Below are 13,001 nucleotides of genomic sequence, written 5' to 3'. Positions count from 1 at the left end.
GGACATTTTGTCATGGGTTGGAACACTGGAGACAGTACCATTCTTTAGGTATGCACAGCAGTTAACTCATCTTTACTGGTGATGGAAAGGAAGTGTCTGCATTAAACATTTATTTACTACAAAATGCTTCCAGATTGAATAGGTGGTGTTTTACAGAGCAGTTAATGGAAAATATATGGTGTCCAATTTATTACCAATAAAGCATTCATTCTTTATACCAAAATGCACAATATGTTCAGAAACCCATTACACAAACGAGCTAAAAAGGCTTAAGAAACAGCTTGGCAAACTATCTGAAAGATATTGTAGTACTGTATGTTTAATAGCTGCATACTGTATAGTAAAAACATTTCTACTGTTTAGGTACAGTGTACACTCACCACTCCATTAGACCACTCCATCTTGTAGGGATATAATTTTAATAATAAAATAAAATCCCAGGTATGACTACATCAATCTCAACCCAGCAAAAGATGTCCAGTGTTAAACAAGATGGAGGCAAATTTACCATACCAACAGATGGGCTACCCTCTGTATTTTGGTCAATGGTTGTAGACACAAACAACCTACCCCAGGGCTGCTAGCTAAGTTCTACACCGTGATCATAGAGTCAGTCATCATCACTTCCATAACAGTCTGGTGCAGGTCTGCCACTAAATATAACCTTCACAAACTACACCATCAGCTCTGCAGAAAAGACAATCGATGCAAACCTGCCTAACCAGCAAAACTAGGAAGTGGGCACTTAAAATCACCTCACACCTTAGACAGAACCTATTCCAACTCTTTCTTAAGGGGAGTGTGCTTAGGAGGGTCAAAACTATCAGACCACGGAAAACCTTCTGACCAGAAACGGTCAGAGGTGCATAAAACCACATTTACTGACGTCTGTCTGTCTCACTACCACGCCCCCATGATTTCCAATGACCAGCAGAGTTTTCATTTTGAAACTAGATGCCCGGTTTCACGCGATGTTCACGTGAAATCTCACGATACAGAATCACGAGAGGCCACGCCTGTAAATAGAGGACACAGGACAGACTAAAGATGGCGTCGTTGAGGTGCTTTTTTCGCTCTGGGAGGGTAAATACCATCATTCAAGGTCCTTTTTAATAAATGAAACTATTGGTAATTCATGTATGAATCGTTCTCTCTTTTGCCTCAATCACAGAATGCTATTTCAGTCGTCCTCCGAAGGGAGTTTCATAAGACTTCGCCGGCTACCTTGCAGGTTGGCATTGATTGGATGCTCTACCCTTCATTAGCCATTAGCTAAAGCAGCTGTAGTTAGCTATGCTAGCTAACCTAGAGATGTCAATATGTAGGGTACGAGCTAAGTTATATTGCTAGCTACAGACAGAAATGGTGTGCTGAGGGGACTGGACGCTATAAACGTTACGATTAAATGCATTAAAATTCTTTGTATTGCTAGAGTTACTGTATGAATGTACTTGTATAGCTAGTTTTCTACCTAGCCACTTGTGTTCACCGGCAAGCCAGTTTGCATATGCTCAAGCTATCCAAACAGTAGTAGATAGTGTAGAGGCTAGTAGTTGGTATGTTGCCAGTAGTTGGTATGCTAACTGAAGCCAGTTGTCAAATGAGAAGTTTGACAGTAAGCTATGCTAACGTTTCTGTCTACAGATTGGATCTGTAGGTAGATCAGTTTGCTATAGCCATTATAAAGTAGCTGACAAAATACTTCCATTTCATAGATTAGAGTCAACTAGTTTAGTTTATAGCATACCAGCTGCAATCTCTCAAACTAGCCTTTATATCAATATTACTTATGTCACAGCACTTGCAAGATCCAAGCATATCAGACAATTTCACCTCACCAGTCATACTCAAGCTCTGCTATTCTTGGCCATTACTTGTGAATGCCTGTGTTATTTCCCATTGTGTTACAGATAATATAAAAAAGCTGACAGTTTTATCCAAAGCGTCTTACAATTCTGACTGAACTTTAGTAATTGAGGGTTACGGGTCTTGGTCTGGGGCCCAGCAGTGGCAACCTGGTGGTGGTGGTGGTGCAACTTGAACTGGCATTCTAATTAATAGTCAAGTACCTTAACCACTGAGCTACTACTGTCCCCAGATAGAACACTAATGCTGATCAAAGCAATAAATACTCTTGCCGGAGACAGTTAATTCTATGCGGAGATATTCGGACAGCATGCTGATTTGCACTCATTGTAGGTGACCGTCAGAGATGCTCTGAACCAGGCCATGGATGAGGAGCTGGAGAGGGATGAGCGCGTCTTCCTCCTGGGTGAAGAAGTTGCACAGTATGATGGTGCCTACAAGGTCAGTAAGGGTCATCTTGTTCAGAGCAAGCTTTAGCTCTTTCTCCATTCTCTCTGTACTGCTGTACTGCTACCTCTCATTGCATTGAAATTTGTCAGCACAGGTGAGTAGAGGGCTTTGGAAGAAGTATGGAGATAAGCGCATTATTGACACACCCATTTCAGAGGTGAGCAAGATTTGTCTAAGCATAATTTTTGCCATTTTTTTTCTTTCCTTAACACCACCAGGCAAAATGACTTAACTTTTGTAGTAGCCTATTCTAAAAATAAAAAAATTGTGCATGTGTGGGTGTGCTCCCCGTGGTTGTTGGTTTTAAGTTAGTAAAAACCACTCTAAGGTTGCGTTCTATATAGATTGACAGTGATGTGTGTATGTATCCAAATAACTTTAATCAAACTAACTTTAAACAAGAAAAGTTTGTTTCAAGAGTATTGTGATGGTTTGAGGTCTTCCAGAGGAAGACCTGTAGTCTGGAGTTAAATTAAACATCACCCCATCCAAAGTGAGCTCTGTGTGCCAGCTCATAATGTCTTCTGCGTCACTTAAATAGAACTGAATAGATATTATTAGCTATTGATAATGAAACATATAATTACCATAATTTTAAAATATTCTTTCCATTTTTCTTTATACACAGATGGGCTTTGCAGGAATTGCTGTAGGTGCTGCCATGGTGAGTCTTTTTCTTCCTGCAAGATGCAGTCTTTATTCCCCCCCCCCCTCCCTTAAAGGCAAGATTAAAGTTTAAGGTATTACATAATATGAATTCTGTATTCCAAGTTTTTTTGCTTGGATTCACAGTAAAATGGTAGTGGAAAGTAACACACATCCTCTTGCCTCCATTTTCAGGCTGGTCTGAGGCCAATCTGCGAGTTCATGACCTTCAACTTCTCTATGCAAGCCATCGATCAGGTCATCAACTCGGCGGCAAAGACATACTACATGTCAGCCGGTCTGCAGCCTGTCCCCATTGTCTTTCGGGGGCCCAATGGTGCCTCCGCTGGGGTGGCAGCCCAGCACTCGCAGTGCTTTGCTGCCTGGTACAGCCATTGTCCTGGGCTTAAGGTCTTAAGCCCCTGGAGTGCAGAGGATGCCAAGGGCCTTCTGAAGTCTGCCATCCGGGATGACAACCCTGGTAAGGCTTGTTCTTTCTTTTGCACTTGGCTTGCCCAAGTGTGACTTAGCAGTGACCTTTCTCTGTCCAGGAAATAAGACCATGTAGAAAAAAATGTTTTGGTCATAAAGTTCTTTACCTTAATTAGGTTTGGATTCATTTAATTATTGCATTTAATTTTGTTGAAAGATCATCACAACTTTGAAACAATAAATTATATTCATTAACTTGACTAAATCATATGCAGTCTAGATAAGCTGTAAACCAGTACAAGGACACAATCTAACACAAATGTTAATACTAAAATAAATATTACTTCAGTGTTAAAGTTTCCAGTGAAGGTTGACAGCCTTGTAAGTTGTGTTGATACTTTGGTTGTTTGGGTTTATATTTCACAATATAATATGGCCAATAATGCTAGACATTACATTGACACTAAAAGGTTGGAGCTGTGTTGGGAGTCACATTTTCCTATTTATAGGGTTGTTCATGTATTTGAGATTTATTTGTTTGAGAGAATAGCAAAACACCAGCCCTCTTCTCCTTGAGGAGCCTTTAAGTTCATCAAAGATGATTTCAAAGGAAAACTCTTAAGTTGTCTCAAATACTATAGATAAAAAACAGTATCTATAATGAGGGAGAGAGAGGTAATTAGAAACAGCTGTCTATTTGGTAAAACAATTTCTATATAGTTTATCTTCATCCATTGTGATATTGTCCTGTGATGCACATTTAAAGATCATTTTCAGAAGTTACTGGTGAGATAAATGGTTGCTTTCTCAGTTTATACTATCCTTTGGAAAACACTTGCATACACTTGCTACATACACATTGCACACCTTGACACACTATTTTTGACTGTTTTGTTTTTCTCTCTTCTCACATCTGATCTTTTTACCTTGACTGATAACATCCATGTTTGCAAGTGAGGTGTCTGTTATTGGTGTGAACAGACCTCTACCCCGAATGTACCTGAAGGTGCACATTAATGAAAACATCACTTGTGTTACCCAAACATGCACGTGCGTGCACATACACCACCAAAAGATGTCATATTTGTAAATGAGTCCATCAGTGAGATGTGTAATTAATTTCATGGGGGGTAAGAATTTTTTTTGATGTTCACAGTACTCAAATCTGTGTCAGATTTGGGCCACGTCCAATCTGTAATGTAAGCCTGTGGCCTTCTGGTCAGACTGAATCGTTTGTTATGTTGTCATATTAGGGCGTGGCAAACTGTGCTTCACTGCACTAATCCAAATTGTTCACTTTTTTTTAATTGATTTCAATTTTCGGGTTTAAGTGACGCGTGGAGCTCTAGCTGATGTCATGGAGATAGGGATATTGCACCTCCTTCTCGGTTTTCTGCAACAGGAATGTGTTCGGGGAGGTTAGGCTAAATTGGACTTTATTTTTCCCCCTAAAAGAAGACAAACACTGCCATCTAATAGCACAATGTATCAAACTCCTTTTCTTGCATATGTTAAGTGTGTAAAAATTCATAAGAATCTGTTTGGTGAGGAACACCTAAAGCATGTTTATTTGTGCTTTAAAATGAAATACTGTTAAGACTTTTTCTCTCTGATGTCAAACAGTGGTGGTTTTGGAAAACGAGCTGATGTATGGTGTGGCTTTTGAGTTGTCCGATGAAGCTCAGTCAAAAGACTTCGTAATACCCATCGGGAAAGCAAAGATTGAGAGACCAGGTGGGTATGAGCCACCAACGGATGCCCCATACCTGTATACGTCAGCTATGTTTTCACTAACTGCTGAATTTATAATGTGTTTTGGGTGTTTCCATACAGGAAATCATGTCACTCTTGTGGCACATTCCCGAATGGTGGGTTTTTGTCTTGATGCTGCTGCTGTCCTGGCCAAAGAGGGTGTTGAATGTGAGGTGAGCTGCTTTTTTTTTTTTTTTAAGTTTAAATCGAATACTGCTGTGCTGTCTTATTAAATATATGCACATAAAATTCTATTATATACATTTAATATATTTGAGTTGTATTTTAGTGATACCTTTTTGCAATTGAATTGCAGGTCATCAACCTGCGAACAATCAGACCTCTTGACACAGATACTATTGAAGCTAGTATTATGAAAACCAACCACCTGATATCTGTGGAGGGAGGCTGGCCCCAGTTTGGTGTTGGAGCTGAGATCTGTGCCAGAATCATGGAGGGTAAATGTTTGGCCTTTGTTTTGCTTGGATCCTTTTTTATGTGGCTTGTGCTTCACATCAGACATTCCAAGGGCTTCAGCCATTGAATTATATATGTAATATGTAATGTAAACTCTCCTGTCCTTTCTAACTGCAGGTCCAGCATTTAACTACCTAGATGCTCCTGCTATCAGAGTTACTGGAGTGGATATTCCAATGCCGTATGCCAAGATTTTGGAAGACAACAGCGTGCCACAAATCAAAGATATAATTTTTTCTGTAAAAAAGACATTGAACATGTAATATTGCAGGCAGCAACCTTTTTCACTTCTCAGTCAGGAAATGTCTACAAACATTTAATGTTTCTCATATACCAAATAATACCTATAGGGGAAACATTAAGCATAGTTCAGTACTACAAAGAAATGCACATTGGTCTTTCTGTTACATGAGGGGTCTGGACTGATTCAACAATGATGACACCATACTTTGTATTTGGATCATTTCTTATGTCTCTGAAGATAATTGGTTTGTTATGAAAGGGATATTTATTGGGGATGGGTGAATAATAGCCTTTGTCTTTTGTGCACTTCAAAATTCCTGTCTAAATAATGGAAGCAGAAATTATTCAATAGACAACATCTCAATCAAAATTGTATTTATATAGTGGTTTGCTAGAATTTGACAATTTGAATGTCTACTGGTGGAAAAAATGCCCTGTAAATTCAATGGGAAAATAGGGTGGCACTGACATTCAAAATAAGATATTTTATTGTTTTTAATAAATAAACTAATCATTTGCTGCTTAAGCACCACCTGGGCTATCAACTGCTAGAGAACAAGGCAGCATATAGATAAAGTAACTCTGTATAAGTTCTTAAAGCCACAATAACCCTGCAACTCATATATATCTATCTCCCAAACAAGCCAGACGAAGCAAGGAATGCAAGAGATGCTGTTCGAGATCTGTCATTGGTTTCTGGGCCCTGGTTATTTCAGTAGTGATGGAGAAGTGGCTGCAACAGATCTCAGAAATGATATCAGTCTCAGCCCAGAAGAGCACCTTCCTAGAACAGGGAAAATACTGGGCCATGCCCTCAAACTCCCAGGCCTCTGATAAAGTAGTGAAACACGTTTCACTTGGGACTGCCACCTCTAATACAACTGCTGTTTTCTGCAACTTGTCTACTGTCATGATGTTTGGTTGATTCCCCAGTACTTGTTAATCTGTTTGGAACTGCAGTTATTTCCTGGAATTCCTCATTTACTATAAAGTAAATATAACGGTGAATTGTTTCATAGATCATTTGTGTTAATGTGTAACAGCCGATCATTAAAAAACACCAAGTACTTGTGTCAGGCTGTATGATTCAAACACTTTGGTGTGGTTTTTTACTAAACTAAAAGAATATAGACACTTGGGCTCAGTTATGAACATGAGTGTAGCTATTAACATCCAAAGGTATATCTCAATATAAGCATACTATCAATTAAAAAAAAAAGATTTTAAAAACATAGTTATGTGAGTGTGTTTATGTTATTACAACACAGATGATCATTAGTTTGTTAGCATGATAAGTTTATGACAAAGATGAACAGACTTGTGAAAAGCCTGTTTTAGGGCCTACATTACCAAAATGATACAATTTAGCGCTAGTAGAGCTGGGTCAGAATTATTACTGGTTTAGTTATTCTTTTCAAAGACTTGTGATTAAAAAACCTTGACATCACAAGCTCTTCCTGTACCATTCTCAGCAGTCAAAACCAAATCTTGATTTAGACTGGGGACACTCAGGCTCTAATTCTTACACACTACTTAGATGCCTGTCACCTCATAAGTAAACACCACAATTAGACGAAAAAAATATACCCTAAACCATCAAGAAGTCAGAAATAAACTCTCCTAATCCAACTAGAAGTCAGAAAGAAACTATGAATAAGAGTATGAAAAATTCATTCATCAACATTCAAGGAGTGAGGGAAACAAATTTAAAATAATCCCGTGGTAATCCCAAAACGTCCACACATAAGGGAAGGGAGGAAAAAAAGTATGTTGTGATGCGTCCAGGGATTTATCAATATGAGATGAATAATGTTTTATAGAACACTCTGGAAATTCTACCCTGTTAGCCTACATCCTGTATGCAGGCTCAGATCCTGTTAGACATGCATTGTATTTCAGAATCTGAAGTGAGCACCTAAAGAGCAACTAGATATAAGATGGCAATAAAAAAGCAATAATGTAAATAATAATGTAAATAAACTTTCAAAGGGAAAGAAGGGGGACATTCTATAGACAAACAAACTTATTTCCATGTCAAAGTTTTGTTTAATACAGGCTTGGTTACATATGAAGAACACATTTATTATTCAAAAATTCAGAGTAGAACAGATTCCACCACACGAATGGAGAAATTGTATTTCAGTATTTTTTTTAATATCTGCTGTAGGTTTTTTTGCTACCGCCCAGACAACTACTGAACCTATTTGTGCTATATCTTTAAAATTCCACTTTTTATTCTGTTGTTTCTCTGGTTTTTCTCTGTGTCTAGTTTCAAGTCATATGCGTTCTCCTGCGTCTTTGAGCAAATCTTTTACATTCTTCAGTATCTTTAGCAAACCGTAGAGGTAGCCTACGTCACGTACAAACCTAAAAACCAGATAGGCCTAATATGCTGAGAACAACTACAGGATGATGGCTCAACAGTAAGGAACCTTTTACTTAAACAGCTCCTTACTATAGTTAGCTCGAAGCTTAATTTTGAATAGACTAATAACAGAGGCCTGGAGCATCATTTCATCATAACATCATGTGAACATCCTGTGCTGACTTTATAAAAGGTTTGCACGTTTTTGATCTTTTTATGATTAAAAAAAAAGCACCTTCAAAGGTGACCCGCGACAATATTTTATGAATTTGCCCAAGCGTATGCTGAAAAATCATATAAAACATGTTTTAACAAAATAGTGAAATTATGGTATATGAAACTGCCAACATGGCTTTGATCCCAAATGATTAACTTATTTTGGTTATACAGGCCATCAGAACCGCAGATTGGCTCCATCGTGCACGGAAATCAAGCAGCCCGGCTAAGAACAATGGTCGTCGATATTACGACGCATTACGACTGAAGAGGCGGAGTTTAAACTCGTAAATAGCCTTTCACTCGACCGTGACTGAAAGTGTGGGACCTGGAGGTATCCTCCACCTAACGAGACCAGAATCAGGTTAGCGTTTGGTTGTTTTGGTTTATGCACAAATTGTTTATTAATTGTCCATCACGTGATAATACACCGACTCATCGAACGCGCACAGAATTATAGTCATAAACTGGTGGACGTACTCGAAACCTCTGCGGAGCGACGTTAGACTAGCGCAGCAACATATGACTATGTGTCACGTATTTTTTGTTCAAGTTACCGAAATCCACTCGTAGGGTTCTGTTGCAACGCCCCATGTTTGGGAAGTTTGCAGATATGTCAAGGGAGGAAAATCCAGTATGGGGATGGGTGGATCCCACCATCGTTCTGAACTCTCCGTTTCGTTAGCTATTTATATTTGTGTTTGTCGCCCGTTGTTTGCTTTGCTGAATCAATTATTTGTTAGAAAGGAGCATTTAATGGCTACACACCCACACCCACCCACTGTGTGTATATGTGTGTGTGTGTGTGTGTGTGTGTGTGTGTGTGTGTATATATATATATGACAAATGAACAAATGAAGTGATAACATGCATGTTATAGTGTAAATGTTGCAACATGGGATTCAGAGTTCACACTGTTCGAGTGAACCTGCGTCACTCAGATGCGTTGTAGAATTGACGATGGCTGTATAGTGCCACTACACAAACAACCCCAGTGTGAGAGTGCATATGCAGAGGATATGGGAAATATATCAGCTCTCCAAACACCATACCTTTATTGATTGAGGGCAGTGGTATCTTAGTGGTTAAGGTACTTGACTTGTAATCAGGAAGGTTGGTGGTTCAAGTTGCCACTGTTGAGCCCGTGCGTAAGGCCCTTAACCCTCAATTGCTCAAGTTGTACTCAATCATAATTGTAAGTTGCTTTGAATAAACGCTTCAGATAAATGTATCTGGGCTATCTTTTAGTCTTGTGTTCCAGATGACTACATTGCATGAACAGATAGAAAAGGAATGTGTCTTTCAAACTCAATTCAGTAGTTTTCATCTAAATCAAAAGTAATCCAGGCACAATAATATTTACAACCTCCTGCTACCTGTGAAGTGCGTGCAGCAGCCACTTTACAAAATTCAACTGCAGTTATTGCAGGTCCAGACAGCCTGCAAAAATGTCTGCATTTAGACTAAGTAAAGATGGCTTGTTCATACTCCCCACTGTTTGAACAGGAAGTTGTCTGTACTGCAGAACATTTGAAATGTGTTAACATTTGCCTTTCTATTATCAGAGGCTAATGAACAACTCACAGTATGGCAAAATGCTAAGTCAGCCACATGCTATGCAATTACACACAGTCCACGACAGTGAGGATTTTATGATTGGTGACTTTATTTTCCTACAATATAATCACTGTAATCTTTGGGGCTTCTTGGCATCACTTACTGAATCTCTAGGAAGTTAATAATTTCAGAGTTCTGGATTGAATTTTGCAACACTGCCACTGCTGTATATTTGTGTTACAGATGTTTATAGCACTAACAGGAAAGTCTACACAGAATCCATTCACCCCATCCACTGCTTTGGGAAGGAGCCAAGAAGTGCTTCAAATGGAGAATGGAGATTGGCGATACGTTGTTAGTTTTGTCTTTCACTTCCATACCAAAACTCATAGTTATTATTACTTTGAGGCCAGTGGCCTTAGCACTATAATTATGTTACAAGCCAGTTTTGCATCTGATTGTAGCTTAAAATTTGCTGCTCAACATATTCTTTTCTCACAGAATATCAAAAACAGCACAATATAGCTATTTTTCTCTTTGTTGATGATGGAAATAAACAAGATCCCTATATCAGTGATGTCATTAGACTTATTTAGAAGTTAAGAAAAAACTCCTTGCAACCTAAAGCAGGAATCTCAACCCAAAGCAGGTTTGTGAACAGTGTCATTGTTTGAAAAAACATACTGCTTGTTGTCTAGGAATGAGATGCTCAGAACTGTGCTAAAACAAATATTCCGTTTATGCATATTGTCAATGATAATTTATTAATTTTTTTGTAGATGACAGATCCAGTCACCCTAAATGTTGGTGGCCATATATACACTACCTCTTTGTCTACACTACAACGGTACCCAGACTCCATGTTGGGAGCCATGTTCCGTGGTGATTTCCCCACAGCACAGGACACCCAGGGAAACTATTTCATAGACCGTGACGGACCACTGTTTCGTTATATTTTGAATTTTTTGAGGACTTCAGAACTGACTCTGCCATATGACTTCAAAGAGATGGAGCTCTTGCGTAAAGAGGCAGACTTCTATCAGATAGAGCCACTGATCCAGTGCTTAAGTGAAACAAAACCACTCTATCCATTGGACACCTTTGAACAGGTGGTGGAACTTTCAAGCACTCGAAAGCTATCAAAATACTCAAATCCTGTGGCAGTGATTATAACCCAACTCACCATTACAACCAAGGTGCACACACTACTTGAAGGCATCTCAAACAACTTCACTCGGTGGAATAAACACATGATGGACACCAGAGATTTTCAGGTGTCTTTTACCTTTGGACCTTGTGACTATCATCAAGAAGTGTCCCTTAGGGTTCACCTTGTGGACTACATTTCCAAGCAAGGTTTCACCATTCGGAACACACGCGTGCATCACATGAGTGAGAGAGCCAATGAGAACACAGTGGAACACCACTGGACATTCTGCAGGCTTGCACGAAAGGTTGAAGACTGATTAATATTGCCAAGGTGCCCTGAGTTTTGCTTATGAATAACTGATCAAGGCAACATATCTTGGACACCATTATCTGTCCTGTGTTGCATACTTTATAACTTAGTTTTCGCCGTAAACACGCAGAATTGAAGGCCTGTTAGGGAGTACTACCTAAGAGTAGTAGGTTTTAAGTTAGTTTTAAATTTTAAGTAAGTAGTAAGTAATGTGCCATGATGACAAGAAGGAAAACCTCACAGTGGTCCCTTAGCTGAGATAACACATTTTTCTTTCCAAAACAGCAGAAATAACATTTGAGTTACTAAATAATCTGATGCTGTGAAGAGCCAGCAGGAGAACCAGATAACTAGTATTGAATTATTAATATTCTAACTTCATATAACTAAGTTAAAAATGCAACAAGAGCACCTACAACATTACTAAGCAATGTATCTTTTTTAACAGTGGTCGTTTATTTTTATATAAATAAAATTTGAATTTAATAATTAGTGGGCCCTTTAATATTTATTGATTTATTTATTTACATTTTTGTAATTTAGTTCATTTAATGTTTGATATCTGTGTAATAATAGTGTGTAGGAATGTCTTTATTTTGAGAGCAAAGCTCATATGAAAAATAGGATTTGGTCTGAATAAAAGCTAAATATCAACACTATTTTTCACATTCTTTCGATCTTTCAATTTTTTCGTCATTGTTTGATTTTTTCTGTTCCTGTTCCAGTCCTTGTTTTGGTTTACACTGTTTCATTAGTTTCACCTGCTTGTTATCCCTCATTACTCTTTGTATATATACCCTGTGTTTTCTGTCCTAGTTTACTGGACATTGTTAATCCATGCCTCTTTGGGATTTCGCTACCTGTGGTGATTGTATTCCTAGTCTCTTTTGTGTTTGCTTGTCATAGGTGTTTAGTTCATACTGCTGCTTATGCAAGTCTTATTATTTGGAGTAACCTATTTCCATTTTTTTCTTCGAGTGTTTTGTTTCCCATTTTGTATTCCTGGACTCTGTGTTGGCTCTATGACCCTGGACTGTGATCATGATTCTGAATTTGGATTTGCCCCTAATAAACCTTGCTCTTCTTAGTGAATGCGTCTGCCTCCTAATCGCTCACCATTACACAAATTTCATAGAATACATCATAAACATGCAGTTAAGACCTTAAAATGTCTGTATTTAAAAAGTGGATCAGCACCTTAAGTAACCTTTTTGGTTAACATTAATGAATTCCTGCTGCATTATGCAAAATTATTCCTGATGCAAAATACCACCTTTTTAGGACAGCGCCATAAGGTTTTGGTTTTTGACATTTAATATCTTTGAACCTATATATGCTCTATATAAAAGTATATTTATCTTGTTAATATATTTGTCCATACATTGCTGTTCACTTTGATTTGTAGTGCTTAATGTGTTTTTTGTCTTGATATGTTAATGTTAGTAATATGAGATATGTGGGTTGTTTTTGCTCATAGATCTGTCACAGAGATAAAGTTGTGTCCCTTGCAATACAAAGCAAATACTAGACTAATACTTT

The 13,001-nt window shown here is 38.3% G+C and overlaps 2 protein-coding genes across 4 annotated transcripts; both read left to right on the top strand.

The window, feature by feature from the left end:
- Positions 1 to 1,009: 1,009 nt before the first annotated feature.
- Positions 1,010 to 6,944, top strand: pdhb (pyruvate dehydrogenase E1 subunit beta). Its single transcript, XM_035520632.1, has 10 exons — positions 1,010 to 1,083; positions 1,172 to 1,231; positions 2,200 to 2,307; positions 2,411 to 2,473; positions 2,945 to 2,980; positions 3,157 to 3,442; positions 5,017 to 5,127; positions 5,227 to 5,318; positions 5,462 to 5,603; positions 5,740 to 6,944. The coding sequence occupies exons 1-10, from the start codon at positions 1,048 to 1,050 to the stop codon at positions 5,883 to 5,885; spliced, it is 1,080 nt and encodes a 359-aa protein (XP_035376525.1). The 5' UTR covers positions 1,010 to 1,047; the 3' UTR covers positions 5,886 to 6,944.
- Positions 6,945 to 8,733: 1,789 nt separating this feature from the next.
- On the top strand, positions 8,734 to 12,541 carry kctd6a (potassium channel tetramerization domain containing 6a). Of its 3 annotated transcripts, XM_027015231.2 has the most exons (4): positions 8,734 to 8,810; positions 10,247 to 10,357; positions 10,505 to 10,652; positions 10,783 to 12,541. In XM_027015231.2, the coding sequence occupies exon 4, from the start codon at positions 10,783 to 10,785 to the stop codon at positions 11,467 to 11,469; it is 687 nt and encodes a 228-aa protein (XP_026871032.1). In that variant the 5' UTR covers positions 8,734 to 8,810; positions 10,247 to 10,357; positions 10,505 to 10,652; the 3' UTR covers positions 11,470 to 12,541. The 3 variants fall into 3 exon arrangements, with proteins under 3 accessions (XP_026871032.1, XP_026871031.2, XP_026871033.1); XM_027015230.2 differs by lacking the exon at positions 10,505 to 10,652; XM_027015232.2 differs by lacking the exons at positions 10,247 to 10,357; positions 10,505 to 10,652 and having other exon boundaries at positions 8,768 to 8,810.
- The last annotated feature ends 460 nt before the right edge of the window (positions 12,542 to 13,001 follow it).

This window comes from Electrophorus electricus, chromosome 20, assembly GCF_013358815.1.
Source record: "Electrophorus electricus isolate fEleEle1 chromosome 20, fEleEle1.pri, whole genome shotgun sequence".
NCBI classification, from domain to species: domain Eukaryota; kingdom Metazoa; phylum Chordata; class Actinopteri; order Gymnotiformes; family Gymnotidae; genus Electrophorus; species Electrophorus electricus.
The sequence above is the reverse complement of the archived record's forward strand: the minus strand, read 5'-3'. Positions and strand labels throughout refer to the sequence as shown.

Coding starts and splice junctions, on each gene's coding strand:
- pdhb (XM_035520632.1), top strand. CDS start 1,048: ATGGCGTCGTTGAGGTGCTTTTTTCGCTCTGGGAGG. Junction 1,084..1,171: donor GCTTTTTTCGCTCTGGGAGG/GTAAATACCATC, acceptor CCTCAATCACAG/AATGCTATTTCAGTCGTCCT. Junction 5,128..5,226: donor AGCAAAGATTGAGAGACCAG/GTGGGTATGAGC, acceptor GTTTCCATACAG/GAAATCATGTCACTCTTGTG.
- kctd6a (XM_027015230.2), top strand. CDS start 10,247: ATGTTTATAGCACTAACAGGAAAGTCTACACAGAATCCATTCACCCCA. Junction 10,358..10,782: donor ATGGAGATTGGCGATACGTT/GTTAGTTTTGTC, acceptor ATTTTTTTGTAG/ATGACAGATCCAGTCACCCT.